At 37.5% G+C, this 21,425-nt stretch overlaps 1 protein-coding gene across 3 annotated transcripts in view; it reads right to left on the bottom strand.

Annotated features, from left to right (window-relative positions):
• Positions 1–21,425, bottom strand: part of SYTL5 (synaptotagmin like 5) — a 407,166-nt gene that overhangs the window by 260,538 nt on the left and 125,203 nt on the right. For all 3 annotated transcript variants that reach the window (XM_053706464.1, XM_053706465.1, XM_053706466.1), the window contains exons 4-6: positions 3,855–3,970; positions 3,161–3,287; positions 1,119–1,223 (exon numbers count right to left, since the gene is read on the bottom strand). In XM_053706464.1, coding sequence (XP_053562439.1) covers positions 1,119–1,223; positions 3,161–3,287; positions 3,855–3,970 — 348 coding nt within the window. The remainder of the gene's footprint in view (positions 1–1,118; positions 1,224–3,160; positions 3,288–3,854; positions 3,971–21,425) is intronic.

Genomic DNA, 21,425 nt, shown 5'->3' with positions numbered 1-21,425 from the left:
TTTTATCACAGTCAACTTCAATCTCACAGCTCTGCTGTGAGTGATTACCTCCCTCAAAACAAGTTTTGAAGACCCCTGAGTTCTGTAGAGATGAACCGGATCATGCAGGGAAGACAATAAACTTCTGACTGAATTTTTTGATGCGTAGCAAAAGCACCAAAAAAGGTCCCTCCCCCTCACACATAACAGTGAGAGAGATCAGTAAACTGTCATAAATTAAATAAAACGACTGCCAAGTGGAAAAAAATAGTGCCCAAAACATTTTTTCACCCAGTACCTCAGAAAATTAAACGATTTTACATGCCAGCAAAAAACGTTTAACATTAATAAATTGAGTGTTATTAAAAAGCCTGTTGCTAGTCCCTGCAAATTAGGCTAAAGTTTTATGCATACAGTATAATTCCAGTGAAGTGCCATTCCCCAGAATACTGAAGTGTAAAATATACATACATGACAGCCTGATACCAGTTGCTGCTACTGCATTTAAGGCTGAGTTTACATTATATCGGTATGGCAGAATTTTCTCATCAATTCCATTGTCAGAAAATAATAAGCTGCTACATACCTCTTTGCAGATTAATCTGCCCGCTGTCCCCTGATCTGAAGTTTACCTCTCCTCAGATGGCCGAGAAACAGCAATATGATCTTAACTACTCCGGCTAAAATCATAGAAAAACTCAGGTAGATTCTTCTTCAAATTCTACCAGAGAAGGAATAACACACTCCGGTGCTATTATAAAATAACAAACTTTTGAGTGAAGGTATGAAACTAAGTATAATCACCACAGTCCTCTCACACATCCTATCTATTCGTTGGGTGCAAGAGAATGACTGGGAATGGCAGTTAGGGGAGGAGCTATATAGCAGCTCTGCTGGGTGAATCCTCTTGCACTTCCTGTTGGGGAGGAGTTAATATCCCATAAGAAATGGATGATCCGTGGACTGGATACACTTAACAAGAGAAAAATATATAATTTCTTTCTTGAAAATACATACACATATTACATTAAAGGGAACTATATTTCAATACAAGTTTGATTCTTTTACTCATAAGAGCTTTTGGACAACTGGGATTCAGAACACAGTGAAACTGATTGCAGAAGCATATTGTTTCTCACCCTTCCGAGCGAGGCAGTGATCTGGTACTGCGTATACTTTGTGAGTCAAAATCTGAACGAATGCTTCTTCCATCCTCTCCTTTTCCAGATTTTTTATCTACAATACTGCAAATGAAAAGGAAAGTTTGAGCATAAGACCAGTCATTATCTGAATTTAATAATCTTAATAAATGAGCAATGAAAAATAGTGCATAATAATGTAAAAATAATATGCTCTTTTCATTAGAGTAGTAAAATAAATCTTTTAACCCATGCAAAGAGGTAAACAAATAGCCAAAGTCATGCTCTCAGGATATCTGAAGATGTTATCAAACAGAAGATTTCACTTTTACCCTAGAATGTATCTGTAAATAGTTATTTATCTGACAAAAATATGTTGGTACCTTTTGAATAAAATAACAAAATATGAGTGACACATTTAACTTAAGTCACAACAAATGTACTGGAAAGATGGATCAGAAAAAGTTAGCAACGTCTAGTAATATCTACCTCACTGCTGTGTTCATTAGGACCACCACCATCACTGTGCCCTTTGTTTGAGTTTTATACGCATATCAGTTATCACAAGTGTTTGATTTCCAGTTTCTAACAATTACTTTACAACGGCTCTTCAAAACTCCATCCAACATGTTCCATCACCTTTAGACATTAGGTGCCTTATGCCAGGGCAAGCATAGTGACCCCTTCTACTACCTCCTGCAGCCTGATTTACAGAACAGCCACTGCTAGAAAAACTAAACCATTATATTATTATTATTATTATTTGTCTAGGGATCTAAATATAGTCTAATCTTGTCCTGAGCCAGAAAATATATTTATTGGCTTACAATGGTGCCAAGACTGGAATTTAGGTCACTGAGTTATAACTTACTGTGTGACAAGGTCATTACCCATTGGAAAAAACTAATATACAGAAATGGAGGGTGAATAATTCTTACCTATAGTATAATCCTGCACAAATGTGGAGGGGTGTAGATAACTAGAAAGCGACAGTGCGGATCAAGTCCTCCAGACCTCGCTGAATGCAGAGAGCAATACACTCTCCGTATTCAGTATTGCACCAGTAGCTCTTGTGAGTTGCTGGTGCAACGCCGCCCCCTGCAGATTTGCGGCCAATTGGCTGCTGGCAGGGAGGTGGCAATCAACCCGATCGTACTCGATCGGGTTGATTTTCAGCAAAGTCTGTCCGCCTGCTCAGAGCAGGCGGACAGGGTTATGGAGCAGCGGTCTTTAGCCTGCAGGCTCGCCAGAAACACAGGCCCTCAAGCTCCATTCGAGCTTGATAGATAGGCCCCATTGTCTCAGCCTAGTTAGAATAATCTGGTGCAGAGGTGATATTAATGCTATATACTGAGATTCTGTGAGTTAAATCAGTCACATAGGGGAACCAATTAATCTATGCTAATGACTAAACTCCTTCAATCTGCGAGCTGAATTTACTTTTATCTATCTGTAAACATCAAACCACTGCTAAGCATGAGGTTCTAGGCTGTTTGACAAGCAATTTAAAACATGGAGATAAACTCCATTAGAGGCTAAAATGGTCTGACATTGTGACTATTACTTTATTGTCCAATACAATGTATTCTAGGTAATACTATTCTGATACAAAATTACATCTTGTACTTGGTCATTTAACAAACGTATCCACCAAATCTATAATATAGAGTACACTTTGTGTTCAGGTTTATGGAAATACATTTTTGCATTAAGAAGGTTCAATTAATATTTTGTTTGTTTAGAGGAAAAAATAGTCTTCTATGGTGTGTGCAGTGCTGATAATAAATCTATTATTTTTTTTTTATTATGTGGATGCATAACATGAATATGCTCAATAGAATTTATAGAATTATTTTTTATTTTAAATGGTAAAAATGTATTAAAAGATGCAGGACAAAAAAAAAACATACTTCTTGCTATCTACATTTAGTAAATATTTTGCAATGTAGGACTTTTTATACTACTATGAAAGATGCAAGTATTCTGGTAAAAAAATATTGAAATAGAACATCACAAAACATTAATAGCTAATCAGTATTTACCCCTTTAACCGCGTTTCATTGATTGCTGCATTTTGCACACTTCCTGACGATGCAATCGATGGGATATTTTCGCTGATATTAGTATTGACTTTGTTTTCCGATTCTACATTTTCAGTTTTGTTTGATTCTAAAAATAAAATAAAAAAAAAATGCTATAATTTATTTTTGTAGCGCCATAATGAACGATAAAACCTCTACAGTGTTATGGGTCTGAAAGGTCAGTGCATTGGCAAATAAATGACTACATCTGTCAGCAGTGCCTCGATCTTGGTTACTGCAAGTGCCCTTCAGCGGTTCTATGTTACTCTGAGTCTCTAGTCATACTGGTTTAATATAACAAGTCTTTCGTGAGTGATGTGACAGCACTTGTTTTTCTGCATCAGTTATGGCAAAAGATAATAACAGTAATATCATTTTATACATAATGTTATGATTCTCTACAATAATATAAACCACCAAGGCAAAAACTGTTTACATAACTGACAAGCAAATTAACACCAGTGAGAACAGTGAATTTTCTGTTGGTTTAAATGAACTAAAATGTATTATTTTCTGGCTGGGCTGATTTAGTTTGCACTTATTTTCTGAGACCAATCATTATATCTGATTAATGTCAAGTGGCACCCAGTCTAGGGATGTATGTGATTTATGCACTGGTTTGTCCATCAAGATGATAACTTCTATTTGTGGATACCTGGTATCTTCCTCATGATGGATTTCCTGACCACATCGCTTCCTTGGACGCTAAGATTTTTGAATCGTTTAGCACGCTCTTCAAAAAACCAGTCACCAGTTACTATCTTTAACTCCCTATAAAAAATAAACAAGGATAGTTACTCACAGTGTTATTCTCTATTTATGTAACCCATGCAATGCAATATATTATTTAAATGTATAGTACACTGAAGTTTGTTTTAAATGTTTTAAAAGCAACTCAATACCGACAATTTAATTCTCACCTGCAGATCTTCTGAAATCCTTTTAAAACATTTGTTTTCGCATCCCTCAGGTGATTTTTTTCCACACATCGCCATCAGCCCCTTGTGAGCCTTAAAGGGACAGTAAACTAAAAATTAAACTTCAATGGATTGGATAGAGCATGACATTTTAAACAACTTTCCAATTTACTTCTGTTATCAGTTTTGCTTAATTCATTAGTTATCCTTTATTAAAGAGAAACCTTAGGTGAGCTCAAGAGCGTGCACGTGTCTTCAGCCACCTGGCAGCAGTGTTTGCAACATTGTTAAAGTAATGTTATACATAGTTACAAAGACTGCTGCCATAGAATGACACGTGCACCCTCCTAATCTCCTATCTGCCTATCTAGCTTTACTCTTTAACAAAGGATATCAACAGAACAAAGCACATTTGATAAGAAAAGTAAAATGGAAAGTTGTTTTAAACCACATGCTCTATCTAAATCATGAAAGTTTAATTTTGACTTTACTGTCCCTTTTAATTTTTAAATCTTATACAGTTGGGTGATACATCGGGTTTGCTACCTAACCAGTATTTACTGACATGATCTATATTTTTAAAGTTCAGGTTAATATAGATAATAAAAAATAAATATAGAAACAAAGGTTATTGAGAAACCTCTTCTATGTGTGTGGGATTCCAATAGCAAATAAATGAACACTTAGCGGCATATTTATCAAGCTCCGTATGGAGCTTGATGCCCCTTGATTGCTCACTGTAAACAGAAGTTATGAAGCAGCGGTCTAAAGACTGCTGCTCCATAACTTGTCCGCCTGCTCTGAGGCAGCGGACAGAAATCAACCCGATCGAATACGATCGAGTTGATTGACACCCCCTGCTAGCGGCCGATTGTCTGTGAATCTGCAGGGGGCGGCATTGCACCAGCAGTTCACAAGAACTGCTGGTGCAATGATAAATGCCGACAGCGTATGCTGTCGGCATTTATAGATGTGCCGCGATGTGCAGCAGACATGAGATACCCCATAAAATTTGTCCTAGCAATTGCAGTCTGATTTCTGCTGCACAATTATTTATGTAAATGTATGCTAATTAGCACGGCAAGTATTTTTTTCAAGAAATTGCAACCCTAGTGGTATAGTCAATCCAATGGTGTATCACACACTCTATTTGTTAAACAGAGAGCTATGAGGCGTACTGTAAAAAAAACAACCTAACAGGTTTTGCTCATGAGCTAACCCAATGCCGCTTTAGAGAAACTGTGCTAAACATGAAGTGAGTTAGAATGCTTTAGATTATAGCAGACCCCCTACAGGCCAATGGTAAGCCACAGCTTTTTTTTATATACGTGTCACGAAATATGAGTATGTTCATTATTTTATTTTTCTTGACATCTTCTGACCTGTCTGCTCGAGCGCAAACACAATCCAATATTCTCAAATGCGCTAACCGACATGAAAATATGAATATTTCACATTCCAATGTTCTTCACATAGCAGAATATATTCTACTTATTCATATATACATATTTATATATACATATCTCATGGTTTTTTTGGTACAATATATATCTATACCTTTATATATACATGTATATGATTGTATATAGGTATAAATATACAGATATATATATACATTTATATATTTATAGATATATATAGGAGTATCTATTTAGAAATAGTTAGAACATATTCTGCTATGTGCAGAACATTGGAATGTGAAATATTTACAGTAAATACACAGTATAACACATTAATAAATATGAATATTGCATAAATGTTTTTTCATGTTTCATCTACTTAACTGCAAAGGGCTCCAATGCACTTAAATATATATAAATATATATATACAGGGGCGGGCTGAGACCAATCAGGGCCCGGGCAAAAATTAGGAAAGGGCCCCCACTGACTCCAGGTCCAGGACACCCAACGTCAAGGGTTAGAGACAGCCCCCCCCCCCCAACCTCCTGGGCCAAAACCAACACTTCATGGCCCTCACAGTGACTGATCCATGACAGGGCCCCCGAGCAACAAACCAAAAAAAGGGCCAGGGCCCCCACTAGACTCAATCTTAAATGCTAAGTTACTGATAGGGCAGTTGTCAGCCCCAGCTTAAGCAGCACACCAGAAGATGTAATTTGTGGGCACCCCTACATGCTATTCCCTCAGTCAGGTCCAGGTATTTATGTGCTTATATGTGTATATATGTCTGTAAATACATATATACACATATATACATATATATATATATATATATATATATATATATATATATATATATATATATATATATATACATATTGTCAGGGTTTCCTCTCATATTACCTGTCAGTAATCACTATCCCTTTAATTCTCTGCTCACCTTATCCTCTCCACCCTATTTAAGGTTGCCTCCCACTTCACAAAGTGCTTAGTATTGAAGTTATACCTCTCATACACTACAAGCCAACTTCTGCTCTGTACTGAGTTTCCTAACAGACGGATTCACGCAACTAGATCAATCTACCAAAGTGAAGACTGTTCACATTTCCTACGATTCAGCATTTGGTAAAACTATATTATGTTATTTATCAACAGCGCCCTTTAACACTTTGTCATTTTCTTTTGCTCCGGATTACACTGCTTCGGCAGTCAGCTGGGATACAATTACGCTCATGCAAGCCACGAGGCTGTGACGTCACACGCCAACTTCAGCACAGTCGGACTACACAGCGCTCTATAACGATACATTGTATCACTCAGCTCTCTCAAACGAATAGTTTCTCCGGTAAGCCTAATCTTCATAATTAATTCTGCTGTGGTATGCTGCAACAATATTTCAGTCTTATTCAGTTCTTAAGCTAATTGGACAATATTCAAGATTGATATATTCCTATAATACTTTATTTTTATTTTTTCCAATCACCTCATTTAATTAATTGTTGCACTAACTATTGAATATTCTTTATAGTTGTTGTGCATCATATTCTATTTTTGTTTTTACCTATTTTTCTTTATTCTGACCTCTGGGGTGTAAAACCGATTTCCCTGCTGCATTCCCTCAGTGCATTCCTCTGCACATGAGGCAGCTATAGGGTAATACTATTTACACCACCATTATAGAAATCACAGCTTGGTGTTACAATTGAAGATACATCCTGTCATTGTATTTTTCAGTAACTTTCTGCTACACTAATATACATCTATTTTGTCTCGGCAATTGAGGTCTAACCATTGATACTAAAAAATTATTTCCTTTTCTTCAGATTTGCATACGGGTGTGACAGAATACTAAGCCCTAAAGTAATATGGACCCAGCTGAGACCAACCCACACATAATTGCCCTTCAACAAAGGGTTGATTTATTAACTGATGGTCTCAATTCCCTTAAAACAGAGAATGAGACTATAAAAGCTTATATTAGGGATGTGGTTGACAAAAGAATTTCTGGCTCTGAGCCCCAAGTTAGTCCCCCAGAAAAATTCCATGGGGATAGATCCCAGTATAGAGAATTCAAAAACGCATGCTTGCTTATGTTTGCATTAAAACCTCATACCTATCCTACTGATAGGGTGAGGGTTCTTACTACGATATCATACTTAAGGGGTGAACCCCGTACTTGGGCGAATACATTCTTTGAGAACAATGAAGAAATCTTAAACTCATTAGAGAATTTTTTCACTGCTATGGGTCAGCTGTATGAGGACCCATACAAACAGCTTACTGCAGAAACAGCCATGAGAGGATTAAGACAGAAAAAGAGGGTTGTAGAAGACTACATCACCGAATTCAAGAAATGGGCAAAAGATTCACAGTGGAACAACTTATCATTGCGGAACCAGTTTAGATTGGGTTTGTCTGACCCTATTAAAGATGAACTTTCACGAATAGATCTACCTTCTACACTAGAAGATTTGATGACCCTGTCCATCACCATAGATAGACGCCTCCGGGAAAGGCAGCAAGAAAGGTCTTCACATGATTTCTCTTACAAAAAACAAGTCACTACCTCACATACTACTTCCTCTACTAAAATCTTGGCTGAACCTATGGATATAGGATTCGTAAAAGGTCCTCTTTCTCCCCAAGAGAAACTCAGACGACGCAACTTAAATCTCTGCCTATATTGTGCTTCTGACGATCACACAGTAAAAGAGTGTCCATCCCTTCTCAGACAGAACAAGGGTAAGATTTCATACCAGCCATTTTGTTGTACTACCCAGGTACAAACTCATTCTTATTTAACACTGTCTCTTCTCTTACAGTGGGAACAACAGCGGGCCAGCGCATCCGCGATAGTTGATTCTGGAGCCACTGCTTCATACATAGATAAGGAGTATGTCACTGTAAATAAAATACCGCTAACCCAGAAAAAGTCTCCTGTTTTTCTTAGGGGAATAGATGGTAGAGAAATCACCACTGGTCCTGTGGTTTATGAAACTGTACCCCTCCTGGTGAGTACCACTGACCACCATAGAGAATTTATTACTTTTGATGTAATCTGTTCACCTGTTTCCCCTGTGGTTCTGGGTATTCAATGGCTTAAAACTCACAATCCAACTATAAACTGGTTTAACAACTCACTGACTTTCTCTTCTCCTTACTGTATTAACAACTGTTTTCCGGTCACTATACTACAGACAACCGAAGTGTCACCTGAAAACCTTGTACCTGATGTGTACAAAGAGTACATTGATGTTTTTAGTAAGACAGAAAGTGAAAACCTACCCCCTCATCGTAAATACGATTGTCCCATTGATATCATCCCAGGATCTGAAATACCTTGTGGGCATATATTCCCTCTGTCGAACCCTGAACTTCTGCATTTAAAAACTTACATCCATGAAAATCTAAAAAAAGGCTTCATTCGCCCCTCTACTTCTCCCGCAGGTGCGGGGATATTTTTTGTGAAAAATAAAGACGGTTCACTAAGACCCATAATCGACTATAGAAAATTAAATCAGATTACCATAAAAAATAGGTACCCTTTACCGTTGATTCCGGAGCTCATAGAGAGACTTGAAGGGGCCAAATACTTCACTAAATTAGACCTAAGGGGGGCTTACAACCTAATCCGAATAAGATCTGGGGATGAATGGTTGACGGCGTTTCGAACTCGTTATGGATTGTTCGAATACGTCGTCATGCCATTTGGGTTATGTAATGCCCCTGCTACTTTTCAGCATCTTATCAACGACGTATTCAGAGATATCCTGGATGTTTACATCGTCATCTACCTGGATGATATACTGGTATACTCCAAGTCCTTATCTGAACATATTACTCATGTTAAACAAGTTCTCTCCAGACTTAGAAGTAACCATCTATACGCAAAGGCTGAAAAATGTATATTCAATTCGCAGTCTATCTCATTCCTAGGTTACGAAATTTCCCCAGCAGGCATTCGTATGGAGGACAACAAAATCAATACAATTCTACAGTGGCCCATCCCTAAAACAAAAAAACAAGTACAAAGTTTTATGGGATTTGCCAACTTTTATCGAAAGTTTATAAAAAATTTCTCCAAGCTCACAGTTCCACTTACTTCATTAACAAAATCTAATAGTACTTTCAAATGGTCCTCTGATGCTCAAAAAGCATTTGACTTCCTCAAGGAAAAATTTACCACTGCTCCCATCCTCCGCTTCCCTGACCCAAAGTATCAATTTGTCCTGGAAGTCGATGCATCCAACTATGCAGTAGGCGCAATCTTGTCTCAGAGGGAAGATTTGAAAAAAACCCTACACCCTGTCGCCTACTACTCACGAACCCTGAATTTGGCTGAACAAAACTATCCCATCGGGGATAAAGAGTTACTTGCTATAAAGCTATCTTTGGAACATTGGCGACACCTGTTGGAAGGGACTGCTATTCCTATTCTAATTTATACCGACCATAGGAATTTACAGTACCTAAAGTCTACTAGGACCTTATCTGCTAGACAAGTCCGCTGGAATCTATTCCTATCAAGGTTTAATTACCTAATTACTTTTCGCCCATCTGGAAAAAATCAGAAGGCGGATGCCCTCTCTCGTATGCCAGTGGACAAACCTTTACCATCCCTTCAACAATCTCTTATCCCACCTCAAAATTTTCTCTGTTTCACCACAAACTCCATGCCTATCCTAAAAACTGAACAAAGAAAGGATAAAACAAAGGCGAAGCTTGATCTTATCATCAAACCCGATGGCTGTTACTACTTCAACTCTAAATTATACATCCCACCTACTCTCAGATCTACTCTCCTCCATTCTGTACATGACTCTGTACTCGCTGGGCATCCTGGCATTACTAAGACTTTAGAATTAGTTAACAGAAACTATTGGTGGCCTCATATGACCACTGACATAAAAAACCATGTTCAAACTTGTGGTACATGTATAGTTTCAAAAAAGGAAAAACAGCCCCCCTATGGTTTGCTACTTTCTCTACCTACACCAAACAGGCCATGGTCTGACATTGCACTTGATTTTATTGTTGACCTGCCTCTTTCCTCAAAAAATACCACCATTCTTGTTGTTGTGGATTTGTTCACAAAAATGTGTCATTTTATTCCATATAACAAACTACCTACTGCTATGGAGACTATCCGTTTACTTATTTCCAATGTGATCAAATACCATGGTATACCCTCTACTATCCTTTCCGATCGAGGCACACAATTCTCCAGCAAGTTATGGTCGCAATTCTGTAAAATATTCAACATTGACAGAAAACTTACTACTGCGTATCATCCACAAACAAATGGACAGACGGAAAGATGTAATCAGTGGCTTGAGCAATTCTTGAGAGCATTCTGTTCTACACAACAAGATCATTGGTCTGAACTTTTACCTTATGCCGAATTCTGTTATAATAATACGTTACATGCCTCTACCAATCAAACCCCGTTCTTTGCAAACTATGGTTTTCACCCTTCTTTTCAGTTGTTACCTACCTCACAGTCTCTCTCTCCCAGCATTTCAGAATTATCTGACTCCATCTCCTCTAATTTCAAATCTATCGAATCCTCCATAAAACGGGCCAAAGACATACAAAAACATTACTATGACAAACACAGAAGAACTCCTCCAGTCTACCAAATAGGCGATTTAGTATGGCTTTCTACAAAAAACTTGAGATTGAATACTCCATCTAGAAAACTCTCCCCTCTTTTCGTTGGACCATATCCAGTTGAGAAAGTGATCAATCCAAATGCTGTTCGACTCAAGTTACCTGATACAATAAAGATTCACCCAACATTTCACGTCTCCCTACTAAAACCGTATAGGGAGGTTAGACGTAACTCAAATCAACGGTCTACTCCTACCATTACCATTGATCCAAATGTCGAGTATGAAATAAGATCTATTCTCGACTCCCGCCTGTACAGAGGAGCTCTACAATACCTCATCAGCTGGAAGGGCTACTCCAAGGAGGAAGACTCTTGGGAACCTGCTAGCAACATTTCAGCACCTCGTCTGGTTTCCAGTTTTCATCAAAGAAACCCTGATCGCCCAGGACCATGAGCCCCTGGAGTTGCTCATTAGATGGGGGATTCTGTCAGGGTTTCCTCTCATATTACCTGTCAGTAATCACTATCCCTTTAATTCTCTGCTCACCTTATCCTCTCCACCCTATTTAAGGTTGCCTCCCACTTCACAAAGTGCTTAGTATTGAAGTTATACCTCTCATACACTACAAGCCAACTTCTGCTCTGTACTGAGTTTCCTAACAGACGGATTCACGCAACTAGATCAATCTACCAAAGTGAAGACTGTTCACATTTCCTACGATTCAGCATTTGGTAAAACTATATTATGTTATTTATCAACAGCGCCCTTTAACACTTTGTCATTTTCTTTTGCTCCGGATTACACTGCTTCGGCAGTCAGCTGGGATACAATTACGCTCATGCAAGCCACGAGGCTGTGACGTCACACGCCAACTTCAGCACAGTCGGACTACACAGCGCTCTATAACGATACATTGTATCACTCAGCTCTCTCAAACGAATAGTTTCTCCGGTAAGCCTAATCTTCATAATTAATTCTGCTGTGGTATGCTGCAACAATATTTCAGTCTTATTCAGTTCTTAAGCTAATTGGACAATATTCAAGATTGATATATTCCTATAATACTTTATTTTTATTTTTTCCAATCACCTCATTTAATTAATTGTTGCACTAACTATTGAATATTCTTTATAGTTGTTGTGCATCATATTCTATTTTTGTTTTTACCTATTTTTCTTTATTCTGACCTCTGGGGTGTAAAACCGATTTCCCTGCTGCATTCCCTCAGTGCATTCCTCTGCACATGAGGCAGCTATAGGGTAATACTATTTACACCACCATTATAGAAATCACAGCTTGGTGTTACAATTGAAGATACATCCTGTCATTGTATTTTTCAGTAACTTTCTGCTACACTAATATACATCTATTTTGTCTCGGCAATTGAGGTCTAACCATTGATACTAAAAAATTATTTCCTTTTCTTCAGATTTGCATACGGGTGTGACACATATATACACATATTTAGAGATGTGTATATATATATATATATAAATATATATATATAATATATATATATATCTATGTTAACACCCTTTGCCTGCTTTTTTTTCTCTAATAGCTGAAACCTCATATCTGAGCCCTTATAACTTTTGTGTGCAATATGTTTTTTGAATCATTTTTATTAGATAGTGTTATTATGAGTGTAACTATATTTTCAATGTATTTTTGACGTGTTTTGTGACACTTTTCTGTTTTGCAAACCAGTTAACTAGAGCTCTGAGGACGCGCTAACCCGACGAGCGTTAACTTCAATTGTGCTCAAGCGCTTTTACTTTCAACTTGTAATATGAGCGGAAAACTTGATGCATGCAAACACCCGTGATATACCCTTTATCGCTCGTGCATAACTTTTAGCGATCCACTCGTAATATGGCCTTCAGGGTGTTTTTTCCTACTTTTCCAGTCTTGCTTCCCATATTTCTCCTTTTCCCCCTATTACTTAAAGGGGCATAAAACCTAAATTTTTTATTTCATGATTCAGATAGATCATGCAATTTTAAGCTACTTTCTAATTTACTCCTATTATCAATTTTTCTTCGCTCTCTTGGTAGGCTTTGCTGAATGAGCACCAATAAACTACTGGTTGTTGACTGAACACATGGGTGAGCCAATGACAATCGGTATATATATATATGCAGCTACCAATCAGCAGCTAGAACCTAGGTTCTTTGCTGCTCCTGAACTTGAAATTGACTGTTTTTGCTTTTTATTTATTATTTTTACGTGCAGCTAAAAATAAAATCAAGACAGTAGTATTGAAAAACAGTTTTTGTTTCTTTGTTTTTAAAGAAAATTGTACACTCTCCAAAAATACCTATAGGTTACAAAACACACAAAAATTACTAAAAGTCACCACTTAAAATTTCATGTGTAATTTTCTATAGCATTATTTTTTAAATATGGTTATCAATCATTGTAAGGTTCTTCATTTAGAATCAATTCTCCATCCCCAAACCCTAATGGTTAGAAATCTGTTATTTATGGGGAAAAAAATAGTAATTGAAAATTTAAAGATAAAACATACAATTTATTGTTATTTTAAATCATCTTGCAAATTACTGAGAAAATTGTATCAATAAAATAAACATTTGACAATGTAAACATGTAATACATAAAAAAAACTTACATAAATAAATGATGCTGTATAGAGCATAGAAAAAAAGTCACATATTTTTACATTCAGCCACTTATACACTTTGTCCATGGGCAATAAAACTGCATTCCCCCCCCTATGTTTATATTACTTTAGTGTTCAATTTTATTGAAGGCAGTTTTGGCATCTATCTGTGATATTAGGGAGTATTATTACTTTTTATAGACAGAAAAATGGCATGTATTAAATAACAATTTTCTTATATCTCATTATATGTTCAAAGGACTACTGTGAAAATTTTGGCATTGCAGATTGTAAAGAGACTACTTTCAGGCTTTACTATAATATATCAAATGTTAAAAAAAAAGATGTTCCCTTCTTTGAAAATTCAGCACAACTTACAATATTATCTTCCCTCTAGATATTCACTATAGAGTCCTGTTAGAGCTGGGATCCTTGACAGTTATTTTCATTAATGTAGTCTTATATTCATAAATACAATTTTCCTGACAGCTAATTTTTCAGAATACACTCAAAAGATTCCACCAAATAAAAAAAAGGAGATTTTTTTTCTCTTTATGCCACAAAAAAATATTTAAGCATTTTAATAATAATAATTGGGAACATCTGCTTTTATCAGAGCTGCTTGAGTTTCCCAAACTACCAAAGTAACTGTATGTGAAGAAAGTGATATTCCTAGTACAGTTAGTTATGTTTGTTTCTGAACATAAATGTCAAAATAATATGACGGAACAGTATGCAACCACCAAAATGTTCTAAAGACATTCTAAGAACTTAAAGGGACAGTCTAGTCCAAATAAAACTTTCATGGTTCAGATAGGGCATGCAACAACTTTCCAATTTACTTCTATCATCAAATTTGCTTTGTTATCTTGTTATTCTTAGTTAAAAGCTAAACCTAGGTAGGCTCATATGCTAGTTTCTAAGACCTTGAAGGCTGCTTCTAATCTCAGTGCATTTTGACAGTTTTTCACAGCTAGAGGGTGTTAGTTCATATGACCCATATAGTTAACATTGTGCTCATGCCGTGGAGTTACCTAGGAGTCAGAACTAATTAGCGAAAATGCAAGTCTGTCAAAAGAACTGAAATAAGGGGGCAGTCTGCAGAGGCTTAGATACAAGGTAACTACAGAGGTAAAAAGTATATTAATATTAGCGTGTTGGTTATGCAAAACTGGGGAATGGGTAATAAAGGGATTATCTATCTTTTTAAACAATAACAATTCTGGAGTAGACTGTCTATTTAAGTTTACATGTTAGGAGTAACAATACTAGGGTTTCCATTTGTCCTTCCTAAAAATACTGGAAACTATTGTGATATCTGGTAATGCTGTAGGAGATGCCTAAGATCTCAGACCAGATCCCAGGCACTGCCACTACTTACATCCATACTCATGCAGTATCTCATATCAAGGTACATAGATATTCATAGAATTGGAACTTGGTAGTGAGCAAACAATTTCTAAATTACATTTACACTATTTTCTATTTAGAATTTATATTATAGAAAGGAGAAAGCACTTCCAGTAAAAGCTATTGATTGGGTTAAACCACACCGAAGAGGAGGTGATAGGGCACGCACTCTCAGACAGCGAGAAACTTCTATTCCCTTGATACTTTAGAACCCAAGGGCATGAACAGGGATATAGACCTTGTGGCATTTATAATAGATCAATAGTTTTAAAGATGTCCCTGTCCTTGAAGCTGTAGCATTATTATTTAAAATCTTTTTTGGCCTCCTATGTATAATAAAATAATGCAATATTACATACATTAGAAAAATCGTTGTCCTTTTAAGCCCCCTGAAAATGAATTGTTAGGTATGTGGATCCAGACGACTTCTGTCAGGGACCTGGAGAATAGGAAAAGCAGAGTAACCAACCCTGGTTTTCTACATAGGGGTAGATTAACTGTTAAAAGGTAAGGAAGGACTACCTTGCCGTCTGCTTACTGCTAAAAGCCACCATTACTCTTACTACGGAGAATTACATGGACACAGCATAGCCCCAATCCTTGCTTGCAGGGTAAAGTACCCATTAAAGGATTAAATATCTTCAGACACCATCTTCGCACATCCTCCCGATGATAGAGGCAACGAATGACTGGGAATTATGGGTAATGGGAGTGACACTTAACAGCTCTGCTGGGGTGTTCTTTGCCTCCTCCTGCTGGCGAGGAGTTGAATTCCCACTAGTAATTGGAATGAAATCGTGGATTTTCCATGCCATTGGAAAGAAAATATATTTTTTTTAAAACTATTTATTTTTATTTTTTATGTTGCTTTTCTTTTAAAAGTCAATTAATTCTGTGTATAATCAAATAGCTTTTTTAGTATATTTAAGAATACATGCTTTTATTGTCCAATATATGATTAAATATGTAATAATAATTTGTGTTCTTATATAGGTATATGAAGTGTTAATGATACCCACACATGTTTTTAAATGTGTATTTCATACTTCAGAATGTGTGTGCGTGTTTCTCTTTCTCCCCATTTTTTTGTATTTTAGATTGAATATTCAAAGCTTTTTTAAGCTTTTTATGTTTACTATGTATTTATGTCAAATTGTTAAGCAAGCAGGAGTATACAAATGAGCCAATACACGGTATAAAAATTGAACACGTTAGAAAGATTTTGCTGCAGAAATTTTGCTGTGCACAAACTATCACTACTAAAGCACTGATTGGAGCAAGCATGGCATAAAACATATGGTTCTAGGAGGAATGGGAAGCCTCTGACGAAGTGAGGAAGACCTCACAAAACGCGTTAGGCCACACCCATTACACTACGAGATCAGCTTTGAAGCATTTTCCCTTTAGCCAGCTCAGAGGGTGCTTCACAGAGTCCGTGGTAACTGCTAAAAGTTGGCGACTTCAAGAACTTGATCTGCTGGTGCCGGATTACACAGTTCCTGCTAACGGAGTTGACTTGTCTCAGCCTGCAGGACATAGTCTGGTAATCAGAGGAACACAGAGGGGGATATTTATCAAAGCCTCAACTTTGTTGCATTCGCCGGCACCAATACGCTTGCCTTACATTGTGGCCGCGGATCTCAATACGCTCTCCATATTTATAAAAAAAGTCGGCAAAAATACGCGCACCAAGTACAGGGCGATGAACATCGGACTGTTGTTAACTAGCAGTCATCGATCTCGCATCTATTCGGCTTTTTACCAACTTTATTTATACCCTGTCACTAAACGCCGCCACTATACTAAAATGTTTAACCCCTATCCCGCCGCTCCCGGACCCCGCCCCAACCTAAATAAAGTTACTAACCCCTATCCCGCCACTCCCGGACCCCGCCGCCACTAAATAAACGTATTAACCCCTAAACCTCTGGCCTCCCACATCACTACCACTAACTAAACCTATTAACCCCTAAACCACCAGCCCCCCACATCGCCATAAACTAAATTAAGCAATTAACCCCTAAACCTAACAACCCGCTAATTTTAAAATAAAATTACAACATCCCTATGTTAAAAAAATTTAAACTTACCTGTAGAATTAAAATAAACTATTTTTAAACTATTAATTAACCTACCCTAACTATTATACTACAATTAAATTAAACTAGCAATTAAATAAACTAAATTACATATTAAAAAACCTAACCCTACTCAAATTATTTAAATCTACTATTAAACCTTATTACAAATTACTACATTACCAAAAAAAATAAATGCTGTTACAAAAAAATAAAAAACACTAAATTACGAAAACAAACAAACCACATTATAAAAAATAAAAAAGAATTACACCTAATCTAATAGCCCTATCAAAATAAAAAAGCCCCCCCCCCAAAATAAAAAAAACCCCTAACCTACAATAAACTACCAATGGCCCTTAAAAGGGCCTTTTGTGGGGCATTGCCCCAAAGAAATCAGCTCTTTTACCTGTAAAAAAAAAATTCAAACACCCCCTTACAGTAAAACCCACCACCCAACCAACCAACCCCCCCAAATAAAAAACCTATATAAAATAACCTAAGTTCCCCATTGCCCTGAAAAGGGCATTTGTATGGGCATTGCCCTTAAAAGGGCATTTAGCTCTTTTACCTGCCCAGACCCTAATCTAAAAATAAAACCCACCCAAAAAACCCTTAAATAAACCTAACACTAACCCCCGACAATCCACTTACAGGGTTTGAAGTCCCGCTTGAAGGAGCCATCCAGCTGGCAAGAAGTCTTCATCAGGACGGCCTCTTCCATCTTCATCCAGCCGGCTAAGTCCTCATCCATTTTTTTGTAACTTAGCGTTTATTTTTTTGGTAATTTAGTAATTTGTAATATGGTTTAATAGTAGATTAATTAATTTAATTTATTTATTGATAGTGTAGTGTTAGGTTTAATTGTAATAATTTTAACTAGGTAGCTATTAAATAGTTATTAACTATTTAATAGCTATTGTACCTAGTTAAAATAAATACAAAGTTGCCTGTAAAATAAATATAAACCCTAAAATAGATACAATATAATTATTCGTTATATTGTAGCTATATTAGGGTTTATTTTACAGGTAAGTATTTAGCTTTAAATAGGAATACTTTAGTTAATAAGAGTTAATTTATTTTGTTAGATTAAAATTATATTTAACTTAGGGGGGTGTTAGGGTTAGACTTAGCTTTAGGGGTTAATACATTTATTATAGAGCGGCGAGGTCCGGTCGGCAGATTAGGGGTTAATACTTGAAGTTAGGTGGCGGCGATGTTAGGGAGGGCATATTAGGGGTTAATACAATTTATTATAGGGTTTGCGAGGCGGGAGTGCGGCGGTTTATAGGTTAATACATTTATTAGAGTAGCGGTGAGGTCCGGTCGGCAGAATAGGGGTTAATAAGTGTAGGTAAAGTAGCGGCGACGTTGGGGGGGCAGATTAGGGGTTAATAAATATAATATAGGTGTCGGCGGTGTTAGCGGCAGCAGATTAGGGGTTCATAGGGATAATGTAGGTTGCGGCGGTGTCTGGAGCGGCAGATTAGGGGTTAATAGTATAATGCAGGTGTCAGCGATAGCGGGGGCAGCAGATTAGGGGTTAATAAGTGTAAGGCTAGGGGTGTTTAGACTCGGGGTACATGTTAGGTGCAGACTTAGAAAGTGTTTCCCCATAGGAAACAATGGGGCTGCGTTAGGAGCTGAACGCTGCTTTTTTGCAGGTGTTAGGTTTTTTTTCAGCCCAAACTGCCCCATTGTTTCTTATGGGGATATCGTGCACAAGCACGTTTTCCCAGCTTACCGCTACCGTAAGCAACGCTGGTATTGAGGGTTGAAGTGGAGCTACATTAGGCTCAACGCACCATTTTTGAGCCTAACGCAGCCCCTCAGACAACTCTAAATACCAGCGTTGTTGGAAGGGTGCGTTGGGAAAAAAGCAGCGTTAGCTACGCGGGTCTTTACCGACAAAACTCTAAATCTAGCCGAATGACTTATGTCCTTCATGGAGAGAGTTTTAAAACAAAAAGTGTACCTCTTCTTTAAACAATTAATCCCCCACACACAAATAGTGTGCATGTGTAAATCCAGTATATGATTTTTTCTTTTTAAAATCATGATATTTTCTAACATGAAATATTCTATTAATATGAGTTTCATGTTTGCATATAGATTCTATCTTAAATTACATATTGCCTTACTGTGTACTGAAAAATAGTAGAAGATTAAGTATTTGAGCCACAAACAGGTTTAATACAGTCTCTTTAAATGTTAACACAATGAGGCCTATTTATCAAAGGTCTTGCGGACCTGATCCGACAGTGTGGATCAGGTCCACAAGACCTCGCTACATGCGGAGAACAATAGGCTCTCCGTATTCAGCATTGCACCAGCAGCTCACAAGAGCTGCTGGTGCAACGCCGCCCCCTGCAGACTCGAGGCCAATCGGCTGCAAGCAGGGGGGTGTCAATAAACCCGATCGTACTCGATTGGGTTGAATTGTGGCGCTCAGAGCAGACGGAGAGGGTTATGGAGCAGCGGTCTTAAGACTCGCCAGAAACACGGACCCACAAGCTCCATACGGAGCTTGATAAATGGGCCTCAATATATGTACCTGTACCTTAAAATTTAGGGTATATATTCTAGTGCGATTTAGTCACAGATATGCAGTGACCAAGTGCGCATATGCACAAAACGCGTCTGCATTTGACTCTTACTGCATAACGCTGTTTGCTTTTAAGTGTGTATGACCTATTCATGTTTTTACTTTAGGATAATAAACTTAAAGATATTTGTTACTGCTGGGAACTCTTCTTTTGTATGCTGCAGTGCGCACACCTTCCTGGAATTCTTACTTGTTTTGCGTGTGGAGTAGACACGCTTGTAGCTGCACTGGCTACACCTGAATTTTTCAGCACACCCTCTCTCCATTGTGCCGCTGGGAATACCTGCTTTAGAGATTTATCTTATGCTTGGATAAGAGGTATTGCTGTGCACTCTTTCTTTACAGACACTGTTTGTGTTCAACTGTAAATCCAGTAGCTGTCACATATTTATTGGCTGTATTTGAACATCATTAACAAGATAATATCTGACTGCCTGAAAACTGAGTACTGTGCAACTGTTATTGCTTTGGACTAACCTGTTTCTTTGCTGCTGGACGGTATTTACAAAACAATGGAGTTTTTAGTCAGTTATTTGATCACTGAAATGTATTAGAATAACATGGATGAGGAATGTATTGTATGCATTTCTGACTATTATTTCATAGGTCAAGCTTTACAGGGTTAATCCTGTAAAACCTGACCAATGAAATAAAAGTCAGAAAATTATATTTTTTTTCAATGTGAACTCTTTATTGCACCTTTAGATATAATTGAAATAATCATTGATATATATATATATATAATTTATATAATCATTGCTGTTTGAGTTTTGTCTTAGATAAGTCAGTGCAGGCTTCATGTTTTTCATGTTTTGTTTATTTGTTTTTTTTTTATTTTGCCCTAGCGTGCAAGTATTGTGTTGCTCCCTTTTAGCAATTTTCTGTAACTACCAGAGGCGTAACTAGAAACCACAGGGCCCAAATGCAAGAATCTAAGAAGCCCCCCCCCACCCCAAAAAAGGTGAATTTGATACATAAAAAAAATGTGAATCAGATTAAATGTCTGCAAAAGGAGGTACCCTGTGCACAGTCTGTGAGATGCCTGACCCCCTATTACTGTATAAAGTGACACTGTTTAACCCACCAGTACTGTATATAGTGAGTGACACAGTCTATAATCTGCCAGTGAGATGGCTGGCCTGACCCTACCCGTCCCAGTACTTTATAAAGTGACCACAGTAGTCTGTGACATGGTCCAGCCCCCCCGTACTGTATATAGTGGTACTGTATAGTGACACTGTTTACCCCCAACCCCCATGTTGTAGTAACAAGGTCTGTAATTTGCTGGTTCCACAAACACACACACACATACATGAATAAATACACACACAGTCACATACATTCATACACACATACACACACACATAAACACCAATAGGTAAAACAGAAACACTCACCCCTGTAGTCAGAGACAGAGACACTAGTGAAGCATCACACCACACTCACATGATATCAGTGCAGGCAGTGGCAGGTCAACATTTTTTATTGAAAGAAAAAAACACATTTTTGAAGCTGGGCCCCCACCTTTGGGGGCCCGGTCACAGTTGCGACCTCTGCACCCCCTGCAGTTTCGTCCCTGG

Source organism: Bombina bombina, chromosome 3 (genome assembly GCF_027579735.1).
Source record: "Bombina bombina isolate aBomBom1 chromosome 3, aBomBom1.pri, whole genome shotgun sequence".
Lineage (NCBI taxonomy): Eukaryota > Metazoa > Chordata > Amphibia > Anura > Bombinatoridae > Bombina > Bombina bombina.
The sequence above is the reverse complement of the archived record's forward strand: the minus strand, read 5'-3'. Positions and strand labels throughout refer to the sequence as shown.